Raw genomic sequence first — 19,222 nt, 5'->3', positions numbered from 1 at the left:
TCCTTTTATTTGAGTCCCTGCACCAATTTTTTTTTAGTTGGGTCCCTATACAATTAAGCCAATTACTAGGGAATTAATTGAAAAAAAATTGGTGTAGGGACCCAATTAAAAAGAAAAAAGGTATATGGACCTAATTAAAAATTTTGCGAAACTATAGGACCAACAAAGTAATTAAACCTAAATTTTAGATAAATAAATTGTAGGTGTGATATCTCCATCAAAATGTTCAAATTTTGCATGTTCTAGCATATTCAAATCCCATCAGCGAACCCTTGAGCCTCCTCTATAATATAACTAACAAATCCTAACTTTTTAATAACTTTCACTGCATGGTCCCTATTGCATTTGGTTTCGAAAAAGATCACCAGATCAAGTTTATATTGGTTTATAACCTCTTTAAATATGCGACAAAAAGCTTTACTAGCCGCACCTCTTATGTTTCATCTTAAAATAATCATAAAGATAGAAGAAAAAAACAAAAAACAAAAAACAGTAAAGAGAAAGAGATCCACAAGACTATATACCACCAAGAAAACAGGTGAGTTTTAGCCTAGGCTTCGTTGAATCAGGCTCCGTATGCGCCTCGTACGGATTCAAGTGATGTCACAAGTTGTTAGTGATGCGTGTTACAATTTTCTTGAAACCTGGAAAATAGTACATATCCCATCAACCAGCTAATTGTTGAAGGGTGACTTCTAGCCTGGGGCTGGCAGAATGAGCCTCCCCATGAGGTTAGTACCGTCTGACATGGTTTCTAGGTTGTTTTGCTTTTTGTTTTATTTTTTTTTCATTAAAAATAATATTTGTATAGAGACCCTAAACAATTTCTTTTTATATAAAGTACCCCTTTTTTGTTCTACAAGTATAAGTGGACCGAATGGACCTCATAAAAACTAGCCCAATATGTTTTTACTGGATACCTAATAATAGAGTCATAGTAAATTTATTGTTTGAGTAAATGAAAACATCAGTCCAAAAAAAATTCCCATTTTCAAAAAATATTAAAATTTCAGCAAATTGAAAGTGATACCCAGAAGCTATTGTTGCAACCATAACTTAGCTTCATGTTCAGAAGTTTTGAAGAGATGCTAAGTGAAAACTGGTAGCAGAATACATTCAAAGGTACATTAAAAACTATAGCCGACTTTTTGAAATGTTTGTCGAAATTGGGGGATGTGGAACCAAGGCGGTTGGGGTTAGGGTCTGAAAAGGAGATGAGTTGTAGGTAGCTATCGGACCAGTGCATTCACAAGTAGAAGAATGTGACGGCGATGAAGAGAGAGCCGATGATCTTCAATGCAAGGGAATTTCTTAGCAGATCCAAGTTCATTTTGGATCCACGAATGTTGGGTATGTCTTAAAATTCCTTATTTTTCTTTTCTTTGTAGTTCATGGAAGATTATTAATTTACTATACTATGACACCTGTGGCTTTGTGATTGTGACAGATCTAATTACAACAGAAGAAGAAGAACAAGAGTGAATTTGAATTTTTGTTTGTGCCTTCCCGACATTGATAATTACATGAACCAGATCTTATTACAACAGAAGAAGAAGAACAAGAGTGAATTTGAATTTTTATTTGTGCCTTGCCGACATTGATAATTACGTGAACTGTGAGGCCACCTCTTCTTCTTGCTTGTATTTTCTCTCACTACTATTGTTAATTTATACAATGGTACACCTAATATTTCGATTATTTCCAATGTAGATCTACCCACAATGAAGCTTACAAATTTGATAAAAATTGTATTCCAGTGTTGATTGCCCTCCGCAGGCTCCATTAATTGTTGTGATGGTAAGATTATTAGATTATTTTAATAAAAATTTTTCATTTATATCATAATAAATATTTATTTAACAATGTATTACAAAGTAGTATGAATATATATGTTTTTCTTAGAACAGAGTTGTTTGACTTTGTAGTGTGTTAACTATTAACTTAGAATCGAAATGCATTGCATTATAAATGTACTAAAAAAAGATAGAGGATCAAAGTTGTAGGGCTAAAGAATTCACATGGCTTGTCTTATCATCCGAGGTAGAATTTCAAAGATGCCAGATAAAATTACATGGTTGGTGACTATATCATTATAGCATGCATGTGAAAAAAAATTAGTATTAAAAGATAAGCATCTCGCTTATAAGATTTTAACTACAAAAAAATAGTCCATTTTATAGGGACATATCTTGAAATGTGAAATTAATAAACAGTTAAGTGCATATTTCAATTTTTAGTATTGAGTTTGGAACATAATTCGTTTGGAGAATTGGAGTTGCATTTCAATCCTGCTGGAGCAACTTTTGTTAGATACTAAGAATATATTTTAAAACCCAATGGAAGATTGTTAATCCTGTCTTAAAATTCCTTATTTTTCTTTTCTTTGTAGCTCTTGGAAGATTATTAATTTATTATACTATGACACTTGTGGTTTTGTGATTATGGCAGATCTTATTACAACAGAAGAAGAAGAAGAACAAGAGTGAATTCGAATTTTTGTTTGTGCCTTGCCGACATTGATAATGACATGAACCGTGAGGCCACTTCTTCTTCTTGCTTGTATTTTCCCTCACCCCTATTATTGATTCATACAATTGTACACCTAATATTTTGATTATTTCCAATGTAGATCTACAACAATGAAGCTTACAAATTTGATAAAAATTGTATTCCAGTATTGATTGCCCTCTGCAGGCTCCATTAATTGTTGTGATGGTAAGATTATAAGATTTTAGCGAAAATTAGTAATAAAGTGAAGCAAATAACATGATATTCAATTTCAATGCCGTTCTGTCTGTGTTTGCTATTGCGTTGGGGGGGGGTGAAGTGCAATACACCATTATTTATTGAATGCATAAATCATCATTCATGATTCATAGATTTTTAAAGCAACACGGCCTTGGATCTATTCCTGTCACGGTTTTTTCATGAGAAATAAAAAATTGATGTGCACAAAATTAAACAAGGGTAAATTTATTAAAAATTTGTATGCGGTAAATCATTTAAGTCCAGGAAAGATTTAGGAGATTTGACGTAGATTTAGTGTGTTTATTTTTTTTTTGTAGGCCCAAGCAGGGGAGGAAGCCTACTTTAACCATAATGACGTCTCTCTTGAGGGTGAAGCCCTGCCAAGTTATTTACCTGACCATGAAAATGAGTTTTGTGATGATGGAAGTTACTTTTGTGATGCTGAAGAACCTGTAAGCGATGAAGGCAAGAATGTGGATTTTGAAGCTGACGATTTCTTTGATGATAACTTCTATGAGAACTGGGATGGCAGGTCAATTGATCGTATTGCTGACCTTGGTAGTCTTAACTTGAAGTCATTAACGGTGGTGAGATTAAGCTGCTATATTTCCCAGATCTTAATGTCGCCTTCTCTTTCTACAATTTTTATGCCAAAATGAACGAGTTTTCTGCAAGGAGGAGCAAGTTGAGGCGCAATGTTAACGGTGATGTCACACAACAGTCATTTGTCTGCTTTAGACAGGGATTTAGAGAGTTAAAATCCTATGACGAGAGCAGTCAACGTAAACGTGAGCCAAAATCAGAGACTAGATGTGGATGCCAGGCTGAGATGCGTGTTCATGTCCACATAGATACTGGGAGATGGATCGTAACATATTTCCAAGAAGTTCATAACCATGAGATGCTTGCTAATGAATTGACCTTCATGCTTTCGGGACACAGGAAGATGAATGCCGGTGCAATCGACCAAATGAACATGATGTTGAAAGTCGGGATAAAGACTCCTCAGATTTATGCATCCTTTGTCAACACAGCAGGGAGCTTCCATAATGTTCCATTTTTAAAGAGAGACATGTATAACCAAATAGACAAGCAACGAAGGCTCTTAGGCGGGGATGCCATGGCTTGCTTAAAGTTCTTACAATCAACGGCTAAAGACGATTCTGGAATGTTTGTTCGATACTTGGCTGACAATGAGGGTCGTTTGGTGCGTTTTTTTTTGGTCTGACAAGTGTAGTCAATTGGATTATCATATCTTTGGAGATGTGTTGGAGTTTTATGCGACATATCGGAAAAATAAATATATGTGTCCTCTAGTTGTGTTTTCTGGTGTAAATCATCATAATCAAACCATTGTGTTTGTCGCTGCTCTTATCTCAAATGAGAATGAGGATACTTATACCTGGTTACTACAACAATTCTTGGAGTGTATGAATGGAAAAGCTCCTCAATGTGTTATCACGGATGGTCACGGAGCCATGAAGAAGGCCATTGAATCAGTGTTTCCTGGTGCCTACCACCGGCTCTGTGCATGGCACTTAATTAGGAATGCAACAGCCAACCTTGGGAACCCAACCTTCACGTCTGAGTTTAAAAGATGCATGTTTTTCGATTATGAGATATCAGAGTTCCAAAACCGGTGGGAGATGATGGTTTCAAAACTTGGCCTCGAGGATAATCAATGGGTGTGTGACCTTTATGCTAGGAGGAAAATGTGGGCTACAGCACACATTCGTGGGCATTTTTTTGGGGGTTTCAGGACGACATCTAGATGTGAGGGGCTGCATTCAATTCTTGGAAAATTTGTTCACTCGCGGCACAATTTGAGAGATTTCGTTGAGCAATTTTTTCGTTGTATATCACAAATGAGGTCGAGGGAATGCCAAACTGACCTGGAATCTATGGTAGGCGATCTGGTACTACAAAGTCCACTCCATGCACTAGAGAGATCAACTGCAAATATACTCACAAGAGAAATATTCTTCCTATTCCGGCCGATGTTGACAAAGGCGTGCAGTTTGAAGGTCCGATCATGCACACTCACACCAACATGTGAGATTTATACCCTTTCACGGTGGGGCAATTCATGGAAGGAGTGGCAGGTATCTCACTACCCTAGTTCTTCTATTTTTAAGTGCTCTTACATGAGGATGGAATCTCTCGGTATACCTTGTGATCATGTCGTTGCAGTACTTGTACATTTAGACTTCACCGAAATTCCAAACAGTCTCTTCTTGGCAAGGTGGTCAAAGAATGCTAGGTCTAGAGTGAGGGCATTCATGGATAAGGGACCCTTTTGTTGGGATTCCATGGTGACTTGTTGAAATCGGATGTTGAACGATCTATGTAGAGAGATGTGTGTGCTTGCTTGTAAGAAAGTTGAACAATTTGTAGATGTCACTGGCAAGATCAAGAACGAAATCATTTGTCTAAAGCAGCTAAGAGAGTCACCTGAGTCGGCCACAATGCAGAATGTAGAGTCCACCACTCTTGAAGGATGTGTGAGGGATCCACAAATGGTCTGTCGTACTAGGCGACATAGAAAGGGGTCGTTGAACTATCCCCCACTAAGAGGCCTTAAATGGTGTGGACTTTATCGACAGGTGGGCCATAATCGCCTATCATGCAACTTAGGCCTCATGGCGCTGACCATGCTATCGAAGAAGACTACACTGACCAATCTATCGAGGAACCTAAGCTGGGAACCGACTTCATCCCTACAAACTGAATCCATATTTGTGAAGATGGTGCTTGTTATGTGTTGTTTTTCCTTTTTTTTTGTTGGTTGCACCTGATGGTTTGTGGTGTGACCATATGTGCATCTGCTATATTTATTTTCATCCTTCTACCATTTTGATATCCCTGATTATGTGTGCATGTGTCCTGCTATTTCTGAACTTTTGATATGATAGTGTGGAGACTGAATGGAAAACGGTTTGTGTTAGTTAACTGATTCTGAACTTATGCTGATTTTAATCTCATTGCACGAAAGTTTTACTTTGCAAAGAGGTAGACCGCTGCAACTATCTCTATTCAGAAATACACCGTATGTGTGTAGTTGTTACTCAGGCATGATGGTATCTGCCGTATTATTTTATTGAACACTTAACTTCAATATCACAGGCATATTGGAGGATGGCCAAGGTTAGCTCAACTTTCCGACAACGTCAAGCTTCAATTGTGGCAATACAATGCCTTAGGCAGCGTAAACAAGCTAAAGGAGAGCTTCAGAGACGTATCCAAGTGATTTCCTTTATTAGTGCAGTTAAAAAGGCTGATATATTTGGTTTTTGGGGGTTCTACGATTTTACCTAGAAATTGTGACTGGAGGTCATTTCGTGCACTATTTCCGGTTACCTACCCCTCTTTGTTTACATGCATGATTACTCTGTTATGTGAAAATTTGTAGTTAACCTCCTATCATTTAATTATGTGGCATATCTACCTGTTGACAACATTCCAAATTGTGTTATCCCCATTTTTTTCGTCCTTTTCTCTGGTTTGTAATCTTTTTTTTATTATTTGAATTCAAGGTTTCATGTATCCAAATTATCATGATTTTATTCTACACTCATATGCAGGCTTTGAATGAAGAGTCTAAGCAAATGGAGATTTTCAAACTTCAAAAGATTTTAGAAGCCTTGAAAATCTTCAATTAGATGCAGCTAAATTGGCAACAATTAACGATTGCAATAAGAATGCCGTTCTGCAAAATCAGCATTCGAATTCTTTACTTCTTAGGCTTTTATGATTATTTCCATTTACTAGGTAGAATTCTTGTGAAGTATGTGAATGCAAGATGAGCTGCTGTCATACTGAATAAAATTGTATATGTTGAACTCATGTAGATTAATTTGATCCTAAACTAGTATCTTACTCCTATTAATGTTAATGGATACAATTAGGGTATAGTGTGGTGTCAAGGGTTATTTAATTTTCCTTATATGGTGAAGGATCTTCACTGCTAATAATAATAATAATAATAATAATGATGATGATGATGATGATGATGATGATGATGATGATGATAATATTATTATCAAAAATGAGTTAAACCTATGTAGCTGACAATTGACTTAATGCATCATAATTCATAGGGATAAACGACTATAGAGTACTTAACATACGATTCATACTGGTTGTAAATAGCTATAAACATAGCCTCCAAATTCAACAAAACGATGACAACAAACATAGTCTTCAAAGCCAAATAAAGAATGACGATACTACTTAACATACAATAATACTCGCATTAAGCCTTCCAGTTGCATAAACTCAAACTGTTGATTCATTCTTCTTCATCCATTCCGTACTCTCATTAAAAGGAGACATCAAGAGGCCTAGCACAGTATGCATTCTGACCATGCTGTCATTCATCTAAAGATAAACATGAACATATATTAATTTACCATAATAGCAACATTGTGTGGTGTTTCTGTCAAAAGGTCACGTCTTATACCTGGGGATGAAGATTGTGCTGGAAAGCACCTCCCATTGCCATCCAATTCAGTACCCAAATCTCAGAGGCTGCACTGTTTATTCCAATAAGGTAACAACATTTTAGCTCAAAATATTTAACTAGGTTTCAAAAAAAGCGTTCCAGCAAATAAATTGACAAGCCTGAAATGTTTAAAAAGATACCGAGTTTGAAATGATGGTAATCCGCTAGCATCTGATATCCCAAAGCATATAACTCCTCCAGCAGTCTTCAAGAATTCAAGTGGAAAGTGTGGTGCCGCAATTATACAAGAGACCTCATTCCCCTGTTTGTAGTAGAAGCATTCTTTAGTACAAGTGTGAATTAAATCAGTATCAACTAATTTAATCAAAAGAGTCATTACCACAAATCGAATGACGGCTTTTCTTCTAATGCTCTCTTCTTCGGTCATTGAAGCATCCAAATGGTATAGAATGCGCTCTCTGAATCCAATTACCATCAGATACCAGTGTCTTGTTGGCTCCCTCAAGGGGATATACGCCTGCGAATAACAAAAAACAAGTCATACTTTCAAAAATGACTTAAACTAGATGATGACATTAGACGTGATGTAACTCACATAATTCAAAGTTGATGATCCCTTCATCCATGGGTCCTTATATTTCTGTAAGAGTTGGTGCGTGTCCTTGCCCTCTTGAATGTCAGCCTTGAAATCGACGATCATAATAGTAGGTTAAAAAAGACATACTACGTTTGTAGTTAGAATATATTACTAGGCAAAGATTGCCCCGCAATTATTACTAGAAAGTAAAATGCAGTCACAACACATTGAAGCATACCGCAAAAGACAGAGGTAGACACCAAAACGTTGGTGCATCTTAGAGTTGGTTGGATAAGGTAACTTTCATTGCAAATCCCACAAATATTTTGTCATCCGGAATCTGACCTGGGCGCAGTGTCGTGATGTGGTGTCTCTTGAGGACGCAATCCTCGAACTTGACCAAGTCCTCCCTGGGAGTTTCAGCCATGCAATTTTAATAACCCGAACATGCCATATGAGAGAGTGAAAGTTAACTACTTGGTCTTGCAAGTAGAAATTGCTTAAATTAATAATGCATGGGCAAAAAAATGGCTCACATGGCTTCTCCTTGCGGATTGAATGCGTATGTCGCGACTGAGATCTGCAACTCTGACAGCACCGTGTCTGTTGGCTTCAGCAACGTCTGTGCCTTGCTCTACATAGGCTGATTCATTTTGTTGTGATGAGGAGGGGACATGTTCATTGGGCTACCAAAAAGCTTGACTGTGGATGTTTCCATTGGCTTAGTTCCAATTGGCTCGCTACCGGGAATCCGATGAGAGTTGAAAGCATGCATTTCGCTAAAGGAGGTAGCTCTCGGTGTTGCCATGTTGGTCGGTGTGCCCTCAATAACTTTTCCCCCAATCGTAGATAACCCTAGTCCAGTGGAATTGCTGAATAGCATGGCTGGGCGGCCAAGCAAAGGTTCTCTAGTGCTGTGAGATCCTGTAATTCCTCCATTGAAAGCCCCACCTGGAGTGAAATGGGGTCCTTTGGAGGAAATTAGAGTCTGCTGCTCCCCTTTACACTACACAATGAAGCAACCCATGAGCACCCCTCAGTGGACCCAGAAACAAATTTTTTGTTGGCCCAATAAAATAAACAATTTCAACAACGCATGATTTGCAAATAAAGTAACTGTTCCTTACTGACCGAAACAAAAAAAAAACATTACTTTCTACAAACCTAACTAATCTGTATGGAAAATCAAATTAATAAAAACGATAAAATGAAATTTACTGGACGTAGCCATTGACACTGAGAATAATAAATATTAACAACTTCAAAGTGACTAATACGTTTTCTTGCTTTTTAAAAATAGCTTCATTTAACTATATCTTTTTCTATAAACCTATATATATCTTTTTCTTTGAATGGTAGAACCCTAAACCATATCACTGTACCTTGTTATTCACTTTGCGATAGGAGGCCTTCGCTGGCTTCCAATGTGCAGTGGCAGGTCGTCCGGCAGTTCCACGAATGAGCCATTCATCATCATCCTTTGTTATTTCTATCGGCATATGGATGGTAGTGTTGAAGTCGTCGAAGAGGTTGCTCCTACCATTGTGATGATCGTTCTTCTTTGGAGTCGTCCTCGCCGCAAGGTTTTGAGTCACATCCGACATGTCCCTTTCCATCCTAGACTTCTTTGTCATTCCCGCAACAGGTTTCTCTTGTTGGACTTGTTGGGATATTATTTTTAACGTGTTCTGCTCAATACGAAGCACACTAGAGGATATCAACTCCAACCTCTGATCACTATGTTTTGCAGAGAGTTCACATGACTGGAAGTGGGTTCGGCGAAGAAAAATTTTAAGTCAGTATCCTCGTCTTTGACATAAAAATAATATCATTACCTTAAGCACTCAAAATGATAAAAATCTGCAGTTCGATAGAAGGACAATGTACCTCTAATTTACAGGTAAAAGCTTTAACTGCAACAGAGAGTGCCCTCAGACTTCCTGTTAGCTTACCGTAGAGTGGATCTCCAACCTGCAAGGCATGCAAAAATGATAAACACATGGGTTTTACATAGGACACGGCATGAAGGTGACAAAGGCCACTTACATTCACGGAAGGTTGGGTTAACGTGGCTGCATCGGGTATTTCATGTGCCTCATCGTTCAAGTGACACTCAGTATCTGGGTTGGGGGAGTCGTCTACGTCCATGGTGGCTTTGGCTTGGGGTGAGGCATCCATAATGGTTGGCCGAACTCAACTCAGTACGTGAAAAATACTATGATCAATATGTTTGCAACGCTGGGAATCTTCATTCTATTAATAAAATATGAAGGTCTAATACAAACAAAAATTTTATGTTTGAACGCCATTGTGTCTTCCCATAAGAGACAGAATGCCATTGCCAAACTTAGGTTACATCTGCCTTACAATAGGAGAAAAACTCTTAAACACATATTTCTCTTACTGTGATTGTGAATATGATATCGTGACATGAGCTCAGTCAACCTTGTACATCGAAAAAGGCAACTTAGAAGGGAAGGATAACACCGTCATTTAAGCTACTCAGTAAATTTTAAATTGGAGACAAACTCTATGTAGAACTATATTTGGTTTCTAACAAATAGTTCATTTTGAACTAGATCGTTAGTGATATGATTAACGGATCTTTAAAACACATGGTCATTCCTATCTTTTATATTTTTATGAAATTCTTAAATCTCCTACAAAATTTTCACAATTTTTTAATTTTTTTTAAAATTATTTACAAATTATTATCATTTTTAAAATTTTTTGTAATTCATTTTGAAACGAATACAACTAAAATTGGAACACAAATTTTAAGTTAAACTTTTTTAAATCGGGTTAAAAAACTTTTTTGTAGGTTTTTTTGTAATTATTGTAAATAATGCTATAAATTTTAAAACTATTTTAAAAGATGTTATGAGTACTATAAAAATTTATAATGTACTCATTATCGAACCTATTACATAATAAAATTTTTTATACTTTATAAATGGGAATATTTTTTGTTTTACGACATTCGTGTAACATGAAATGCCATTTCATTATCTGATTAATTCATACATAGATAAAAAAAATTTCATGGTAACTGGTTTAGGGAATTATTCTTCACATTGTGATTGAGGTTTAGGTTATCTTAGATAATTAGGGTTCAGGGTTAACAATTTATTTTATTAATTTAAATATATACATTTTTTGTTCATGGTACATGCTTAAGGGTTTAGGGTTTTATATTGTCGTTAAGACTTGGATTGGGTTTAAAGTTTTCCAATCTCACTAAGAATTAGGTTATTACATTTTCATTCATGATTAGGATTTAGGTTAACACTTTTGTTTATTAATTTATACATATAAAAAAAATTCAACTACTTTTTATTTTAATCTAAATATAGTGATCTTTATAATCAATATTATCAATTTAAGGTAACCATAATGACTTTTACAATTAAACAGCAATATAATTATTTTTTTAACATTTAATGTAACTATAGTTATTTTTATATAATGTCATAATTTTTAATTTTTTTTACATTTATTTTGTAGTGAGTACAACTAAAATTGTAATAAAAAGCTTAAATTTAGACATTTTTATAAGGTTTTACTATTTTTTATTATAAGCATTTTTTCCATAATTATTGTCAATAATTCTATAAATTTTAAAACTTTTTTACCAAAATTTATAAGTACTAAAAAAATTTGTAACGTATTCATTACTTAATCTATTACATAATAGAAATTTTTAAATCTTATAAAAATGCAATTTTTATAATCAATATTCACATCTAACCTAACCATAGTAACTTTTGCAATGTAACAAAAAATTAATTACTTTAATTAATCACAATTTGTTCCCTGCCTTCTTATGAGCCAGAAATGGGAATACTGTTTACTAACAATTAAAATGTTTAACAGAAAGTGAAACAGGATTAGCTATCAATGGAGAAAGACATCAAGTTATATTATCAAAGAATAATTGATTTAGAGGTTTAATAGAAAGGTTTAAGAATGTTGATCAAATAATGCGACAATCACAAGCAGATAGTTTTTTATGCAAGCATAATCTTTAAAAATCTTGCTTTTGTCATTGAAGGGTCGATGTCATTTTCGGCCAGAGTTTCATATAACATTTGTTAGTAGATATAACACTCAGTTTTTTTGAGCAAAAACGATAATAAAAAATTAAATTTCTGAATGGCCCGGTTAGGCTTGTATGCGCTATTTTGTCGTTATCACCCTTGGTCCAATAAATTAAAGATTTACACAATGGGTAATATACACTGGTGGCTGTACCAAAAATCCATAAGTCAACGAGGCAAAAAGAACACTTTTCCATTGTCTCCTCTGGAAGGCTAAAACAAAAGTATCGCATGTTCTCAATTATTATCTTACATCAATAAAAAATGAGGTCATCGGTATCACCATAGTCTCCCTAAATGACGGATCTGTTTTTCTAAATCTGATGTTATACACATGCATAAGGAGTGTCACGAAGAAAATTGGGCATAGGAGATGATAATTCTGTATATATATTGCACTAATCAGCCTATCACTAATCAAGGATAGTTCATTTTGTATTGTGGATTCAATCCAAAAGAAATTAAATTTTGGCAAGCTAGTTAAGTGACGACTATTTAACATTTTTCCTTGTTATCCTAATAACGTTTTAAGCTTAAATATAGCAAATGCACTGATTTTTTTCATAAACGATGAATCTTATTAACAAATAAAGTGAACACACAACACTTTCTCATAGCATAAGTCCGACCCTACCCTCAATGACTAGTTAATCACACATAGCAACACAACACAATGAACATAGCACTTGTGAAGGATAGGCCATACTATGCAGTACGTACCCAATTTACGTTATTATTCTCATGAGCGTATAAGCTACCATGAGACACAAACAAACAACTTTAAAATAAACCCTACATAGACTAAGCTAAACACAATTCTAATGATGCCATTAGAGGGAGATAATGCTTAGATGCCACGACAGTTACTTCCTCGAGATGCCAAGCCTCTGCCACTGCTTAGCCCACATTTTAACTAGGCTTCCAGTGGCATTAAAAGGGCCACCAGCCAGGGAAACAGTGGTCCTGCCTCTTAGAGTTGAATCATCCAGCTACACATTGCGATAAATTTGACAATTAAAAGTAAGTTAAAAACAATTATGCATACTATATTACTAATGGAACAGTTAATAATGGTTTCTATTATAAGAACACCTAAAAACCGTTATGCACACTTAATTACTAATGGAACAGTTATTGATGGAACAGTTAATTATGCTTCACGGTATAATGACAAGGTGTTACCACTCCGCTGATTTCCAACGCATTAAACATTCCTTCTGGGTCCAGCCATGAAATAACCCAAGCTGCCGCACTATAACTGCATACGCTCAAATCGGTGGGGTTTCAGTTAGCATGGTCACATGTGATTGAATAATTTAATTGCAGTTAAACAGTTATAGCTATAACCTTGTGTTGCAGTTTAGGATCCCTTACCCTCGCCTAATTGGACACTCACGAAGGTCTGTTGGTGTAAATGCTCGAAGAGGACCATAATCGGGATATGTCATCAAGTCGTGGAGCCTTTCAACCTGAAAATATACACAAAACACACAATGAGCCGTATAAAATGCGAAAGATGGATGTCCATGATGTCCATTGATTAACAAGCTCGCCTACCATGTTGCGGATTAGACTTTCCCTATCGGCAATCATGTTTGGATCTGGATACGAGTCCAAGTGGTATACTGTTTTATCAGCAAAGTCAACCACGATGCAATACCAATGGAAGAAGATGTCTTCGACGGGGATGAAAATCTGATTCCAGATTCAATTGGATTTTAAAACTTTTTCTAATAAAAATACAATAACAGCATTGTCAAATGTAACAGATAAGAATGTCATTACTTACTCGATTGAGAAATCGACTTGGCTTAACCCAGAATGGCAAATACGTTTCAATAAGTTCATCCACCAACAACCCCTTACTAACATCTTCCTAAAAGAATACTCCTAGCATGAGAATTCAAGGCTACAAACCCAAAATAAACCCCACAGAAGAAAGTAGCAGGGAAGGATCAACTCACAGCGAAACGAGGTGGAAGGCACCAAAAGTATGGATGATTCAAGTGTTGGATGGAGCAAGTGTTACGCATGGCCACCATTTCAACAACTCTTCCATCGATCAGACGTCCAGGAATTAGAGTTTCTATGTGACGCCTAGTGACGCGACATTCACGCATTCTCACCATAGTGTCTCTGTGTTCAGTACATTGTACTTGTTAACAGGCGTACTTACACAATCATACACAAATTAAGAGGAAATTAAAAAAAATCCACATACTCCATCGGATGGCCCTCAAAAAACAAGTAATTAAACAACAGAGTTTCTTCGTGGCTGAAGTCCATGTTGAACGTCACCTTAAACATTGGCTTACAATTTTTCTGCATAAACCAAAGAAAAACATAAACCACAAGCTACATGCGTTAACATGGAGGTAACAACCATGATTCATACAACGAATCAATCTTACACGAGATGCCTTATTGCTTGAACCAACTCTCGACCTCTTAGGAGGTTCTTATCCATAACGTGTTAGCGTTGGTGAATGGAAGAGCATTCTCCCCATAACAGGTGGTGCCGTTACCTGCCCGGCAGGGTTGTCATCATCGGTATCTGCAGCAACTATGACTGGACTACCATCGAGGACCTCATGATCTTGGTTGGGTACATGCAAATTGGAACTGCCCGCCCCACCAGCAGCATTCTCAAACATGCAGTTCAAAACATGATGGTCTTGAACAGAAGAAAAAAGCGCTGATGCAACCTTCGCAGAGACCACGAACTTTTCGGAGTTGAGACGTTGATTCCTACGCGGATGGAGAAAATAAATTAGAATCTACTATTATAACTATAATTCATGAAGTTCTAATGGATACTTTGAGATACATACGTAAACAGCTTAGCTTCTTGAGTGAGGGCAGATCCATGGCATATCCTTGAAGGTTCCATTGCAAAATTTTCAAAAGTCAAAGAAGATCAGCCCTCACTATGCATCAGGGTTCACAACTAGCAAATTTATAGTAAAATTTCATGCACTTCATCACGACAAGTATAGTTAGTGAATAGTGATACGTACTACCCAGTGACAGAATCATGGGGTGGGCCCCTCCCCCATCTCAACATCTCTAGTTCTTTATATATATGATTATTAAATTGTTATCTAATTTTATTTTTTTTATGTTTAACAAACATTATTTTGGTATAAATTTATTTAATTTTATTTTTTCAAATATTCATTTAATGAATACTAATAAATTAATTATAATAAAATTATAATTATTTTATTGGTTCTTGTAATTTTATTAAATTTTTAATACCGAGTAATTATAAGTTAAAGATTTGATCTCCTCATTTTAAAATTATGCTTACTGTTGCTACTAAAGGGATACGGCCAACAATTTGGGTTTCTGTAAGTACAACAATTCTACACAAAGCTTGTACCATATAAAAAGCTTGAATTACATCAGAGGGTTTTTTTTTTTTGTTCTTACTCCCTATCAATGAAAACGACAAAACTAATAATGAGTACATTTAATGAGAAAACGACATTCTTTCCTTAATGTTCTTAGTATCTTATTTTTAATTTATTTTATAAAACATATGCTGCTTTACTACATTTTCAACGTACTTGTTCACCAATAACACCCATAAGGCCATAACAAAGCAACAAACTAAATTATTGGCCAATTTTAGAGCAAAAAAAAATTACTTATTCCTACCACTATCGGATTCAAATATAAATTCAACTCAAATACTCTCCCTCTATATTTCACTTACCCTGAATCCATGGTCTTTCATCCACATTAAAAAAATAAAGAACACACGGCACTAACATTATAGTCCATATATGTTATCCTAATAGTTATCCTAATAGAACTGGAACAAATTTTATCTTCTAGTCAAGTTGGCCTTATACTGAGATTCTATCCTCAAACCAGCGACTGCCTAACCTCTATTTCCAAAGTAATCTCTATCATGACAATCCCTGCTAAGCATAGCTGAACAAATGGCGACAAAAATTGCTCCTTTAAGGACTCTGACTTCGAACAGAGGTGACTGCAACAAGTGTAAGCAGTACCACAGAAGCCACATACAGAGCACTGGCATTTATTATTACTCATACTAATTACTTTTTTCATAGTAAAATACTAACAAAATATAACCCTACAACTTTGTACTTGGTTAGTCAAAAGTTATTGGCAACAACACATTTTGAAGCAAATTAAAAATCAAGAACAGACAAGTTAAACAAAGTCATGTTAATTAACTAATCCATTGCAACATTAAGCACCAAATACAACATACCTAACAATTAGAAAACATAAACACCTTAACCTCAACCCATTAAGTTAATTATAGAACCCCTGGCAAAACAAAAACAAAAACAACACAATCAAGGACATTGCCAAATACGAAAACATCAAACGCCAAATACAACATACCTAACAATTAGAAAACATAATCACCTTAACCTCAACCCATTAAGTTAATTATAGAACCCCTAAAAAAATCGAAAACAACACACTCAGAGATTTCCCATCAATGTGAGCGCTAACAAGGGCTTCGTAGTTTGCCTTCAGCTTCTCGTAGGCTTCTTCGAGCTGGCAAACCTTTGCCCTAAGTGCATTTTTTGAGTCGCGAAGTAGGTTAACTTTGAAGTAGTTATAATCGCGAATCTCCTTACCGGTGATTTCTAGTACCCGACCAAGCATTTCCAAAGCTGCGTCTTCGCGGGCAGCCTTTTCAACCAAAGAAAAATGACCCTTTGCAACCATAGAAGCTTCAAACGGATTGCCAGGAATTACCACTGTGAATCCATAAAATGGGGGAGATTCTCTTAGAAATCTTTCTTGCTTGAAAAAGCATGGACCAGGAATTTCAAAATCATGGCAAATCTTCACCAGCCATAACTCCATGTTGTTGACTATGGCAAACTCAGGAACAGGGTTTAGTTCCTCTTGAGGAATTACAGGAAGCCCTAAACAAAATCATTTGGTAGTCAACAATTACATTCATGCTACAAAACTATATACCACAACTTTCATGAAACCTTATAAGCACTTACATGAAACCAATCCACGTCGCTGACTACTGCCTGAAGGGAACACACCCTTCCCTCCAGATACTCCCTCGCTCTGTGTTCCAAACATTTCCGCATTTACAGCTTTGTCATCATCAATGGACGCCATTCTCGATTTGAAGTACTGTAGCGTGTGTTCGTAGCTATTGAAACCATGATACTCGGGAAAACTATAATTCGACACCTGCTCGTTCGGCTCTTCCCAACTTGAGTAAACACCCGGACGAGCCCCCTTCGTGACAGCGAAAAATAGATAGCGCTGCATGCGTTCTTCCATCCTAGAGAAATGCTAAAAAAATCACAATGCTCCCCAACCCAAAAATAGATGGCGTTCTTCCTTCGTTATTATTTGAGATAAAGTATCGACTCTTTTGGGAGTCTATTCTTCATTATGTATTTATTTTGGGTTAGTGTTTTTTTTCTTAGGACATAGTCTGGCCCATAAAAAGCAGACCCAAACTGGATCCAGAAACCCTTACACAACCCGAATCCACACCCGCATAAAATGAGATGTAATATGCACTCCTATTCTAGCCTTCTGATAAAATGGATACCTATGGCATCTTAAAATGAGTAAAGTGAAGTTGCAATTAACCTTACTATACAAGGACGCTCAAATAAAAATCCATTCATTCAACTTGAGATTGTATAATATATTGAACTTGAAATACAATGAAATGCAGAGTGCTTAAGTGATTAGTACTGACCTTAAAACTAATAATAGCAATCCCTCTAAACTTGCCACTCTCAGAAAAATACATGCAATCAACTTCAGTTATGGTGCCACATCTCTCAAAATAACTTCGAATATCATCATCCTCGGTAGAGTAATAGGGAAATCCTCCCACATATATCTTTGTTGGATTATCACAACCATCTTGACTGAAAATATCACCCAACAGATAAAGAGGCAAAAATAAATAACTAAATATATAAATAAATAAACAAAATGCAAAATAGTTTCAGCACATAATCACACTCCTACAACAATTTTACTGAAAACAAATCCAACTATTACATTGTTACCGACTAGCCTTCTACAATAAATTTTATTGGTTTAAATTTTTTTAATTTTATTTTTTCAAATAATAATTTTATAAATATAATTACATTTTAATAGTAATTAAAAGTACTCAAAGCTATATTACCTGCTATTAGCATTAGTGTTATTATTACTGTCATTCAACACTGTAGCTTGGCACTTTTCCTTCATGATTCGAACTATTTTGTTCCACTATTTTGATCTTCTTTTTCTTCTTCTACTGTTTTTGTTTCTTTTCCTTGCTTGTTGATTTCTCAGCAACATCGAGAGCTTCAGTTGCCACATCAGCATCGTTCTTTACCTTCCTCTTGTTATTCTTCTTACTGCCCAAACCCTCTGAGCCATTTTTCTTCTTGCTTCCTTCAACTTCATTGGCAACTTCTAGAGAAGCCTCGGCTGTAGGTGTTCCAAAGATCGAAGCTTTCGACGTCTCTCTCTTGGATAATACGGGCTTGTGGGTGCTAGAGTCAAGAGGACCTTTTAGAGAATGAGAAGAAGGAGAATGAGAAGGGGCATTACAAATACGAGAAGAAGGGACATCAAAATTAATGTCTGGATTAGAAGATTGAGAAAAAGAAAGGACATAAAAAAGGACCACCAAAAATAATGGTCCGCATTAAGAGGAGTTATAAAATTTCAAGGCCTGCATTAAAGGCATGCATTAAAAAAGAAAACAAAAAAACAAACAAATAGTTTAGTCCATAAAGCCCAAAAACTGGTATGTATGAATATTTTGAAATTGACATCTCAACCTTTATTATTTATGCATTGCACCATGTGTTGGGGGAGAATAACAATTTCTATACAACACCGAAATTGTCTTTGTTAGGTTATAAAGTAATACAGTAATACACATACCTTTACACGTGTAGCACCCTGACAGTGGACAACAATCCACTCCGTACCAGCCTCATGGAGAGGCTCATTCTGCCAGCCCCAAACTAGAAGTCATCATTGTTGAAGAAGTTTTTGGTGAAATAGTGATTTATTTTCCACATTTGAGTTCACATGTAATTACTGAAAATGTAAAAATGTGAAGTTAAATATAAAAATAATTTTTTGTGGATGGACTTTTTGAAGCAACGTGATTTGGACTGGGACTTATTCTCATTTGTAGGCTAGTAGTTGTTAGCCCATTAGTAGTTGGATAATAATTTTTATTCATCTTTATTCAACTTCTGATCCGTTAAAATTCTAACCCATTTAGAATTTCAAAAAGAATCCATTTACAAGTGAAAAAAAAAAAAAGAAAGCCTGAACTAGACAATAACCTCA

General features: G+C 35.8%; 3 protein-coding genes across 8 annotated transcripts; 1 reads left to right on the top strand and 2 right to left on the bottom strand.

The window, feature by feature from the left end:
• Positions 498 to 6,633, top strand: LOC107623556 (protein FAR1-RELATED SEQUENCE 5-like). 4 transcript variants are annotated; one of them, XM_016325886.2, is made up of 7 exons: positions 498 to 1,350; positions 1,448 to 1,615; positions 1,711 to 1,797; positions 2,449 to 2,534; positions 2,630 to 2,715; positions 3,066 to 4,850; positions 5,872 to 6,633. In XM_016325886.2, the coding sequence occupies exons 6-7, from the start codon at positions 3,942 to 3,944 to the stop codon at positions 6,061 to 6,063; spliced, it is 1,101 nt and encodes a 366-aa protein (XP_016181372.1). In that variant the 5' UTR covers positions 498 to 1,350; positions 1,448 to 1,615; positions 1,711 to 1,797; positions 2,449 to 2,534; positions 2,630 to 2,715; positions 3,066 to 3,941; the 3' UTR covers positions 6,064 to 6,633. The 4 variants fall into 4 exon arrangements, with proteins under 4 accessions (XP_016181372.1, XP_016181369.1, XP_016181370.1 ...); XM_016325883.2 differs by lacking the exon at positions 5,872 to 6,633 and having other exon boundaries at positions 513 to 1,350; positions 3,066 to 5,697; XM_016325884.2 differs by lacking the exons at positions 1,448 to 1,615; positions 1,711 to 1,797; positions 5,872 to 6,633 and having other exon boundaries at positions 513 to 1,350; positions 3,066 to 5,697.
• LOC107621647 lies at positions 6,810 to 8,792 on the bottom strand. Its single transcript, XM_016323677.2, has 7 exons — positions 8,324 to 8,792; positions 8,026 to 8,197; positions 7,806 to 7,892; positions 7,590 to 7,727; positions 7,390 to 7,511; positions 7,208 to 7,280; positions 6,810 to 7,125 (listed from the first exon to the last, which is right to left on the bottom strand). The coding sequence occupies exons 3-7, from the start codon at positions 7,830 to 7,832 to the stop codon at positions 7,024 to 7,026; spliced, it is 462 nt and encodes a 153-aa protein (XP_016179163.1). The 5' UTR covers positions 7,833 to 7,892; positions 8,026 to 8,197; positions 8,324 to 8,792; the 3' UTR covers positions 6,810 to 7,023.
• On the bottom strand, positions 12,546 to 18,903 carry LOC107621695. 3 transcript variants are annotated; one of them, XM_021113742.1, is made up of 10 exons: positions 18,054 to 18,903; positions 17,613 to 17,787; positions 14,296 to 14,632; positions 14,106 to 14,206; positions 13,849 to 14,020; positions 13,674 to 13,760; positions 13,442 to 13,579; positions 13,259 to 13,353; positions 13,067 to 13,142; positions 12,546 to 12,873 (listed from the first exon to the last, which is right to left on the bottom strand). In XM_021113742.1, exons 4-10 carry the CDS (start codon positions 14,189 to 14,191, stop codon positions 12,748 to 12,750), a joined length of 780 nt encoding a protein of 259 aa, XP_020969401.1. In that variant the 5' UTR covers positions 14,192 to 14,206; positions 14,296 to 14,632; positions 17,613 to 17,787; positions 18,054 to 18,903; the 3' UTR covers positions 12,546 to 12,747. The 3 variants fall into 3 exon arrangements, with proteins under 3 accessions (XP_020969401.1, XP_020969402.1, XP_016179202.1); XM_021113743.1 differs by having other exon boundaries at positions 13,849 to 14,019; positions 14,119 to 14,206; XM_016323716.2 differs by lacking the exons at positions 12,546 to 12,873; positions 13,067 to 13,142; positions 13,259 to 13,353; ... (3 more) ...; positions 14,106 to 14,206; positions 14,296 to 14,632 and adding exons at positions 16,070 to 16,803; positions 16,891 to 17,183 and having other exon boundaries at positions 18,054 to 18,512.

This window comes from Arachis ipaensis, chromosome B10 (assembly GCF_000816755.2).
Source record: "Arachis ipaensis cultivar K30076 chromosome B10, Araip1.1, whole genome shotgun sequence".
NCBI classification, from domain to species: domain Eukaryota; kingdom Viridiplantae; phylum Streptophyta; class Magnoliopsida; order Fabales; family Fabaceae; genus Arachis; species Arachis ipaensis.
The sequence above is the reverse complement of the archived record's forward strand: the minus strand, read 5'-3'. Positions and strand labels throughout refer to the sequence as shown.

Coding starts and splice junctions, on each gene's coding strand:
- LOC107621647 (XM_016323677.2), bottom strand. CDS start 7,832: ATGAAGGGATCATCAACTTTGAATTAT. Junction 7,512..7,589: donor AAGCCGTCATTCGATTTGTG/GTAATGACTCTT, acceptor TACTACAAACAG/GGGAATGAGGTCTCTTGTAT. Junction 7,126..7,207: donor AGCACAATCTTCATCCCCAG/GTATAAGACGTG, acceptor GTTTATCTTTAG/ATGAATGACAGCATGGTCAG.
- LOC107623556 (XM_016325884.2), top strand. CDS start 3,942: ATGAGGGTCGTTTGGTGCGTTTTTTTTTGGTCTGACAAGTGTAGTCAA.
- LOC107621695 (XM_021113742.1), bottom strand. CDS start 14,191: ATGTTTAAGGTGACGTTCAACATGGACTTCAGCCACGAAGAAACTCTG. Junction 13,761..13,848: donor GCCTTCCACCTCGTTTCGCT/GTGAGTTGATCC, acceptor GTATTCTTTTAG/GAAGATGTTAGTAAGGGGTT. Junction 13,580..13,673: donor CAAGTCGATTTCTCAATCGA/GTAAGTAATGAC, acceptor ATCTGGAATCAG/ATTTTCATCCCCGTCGAAGA.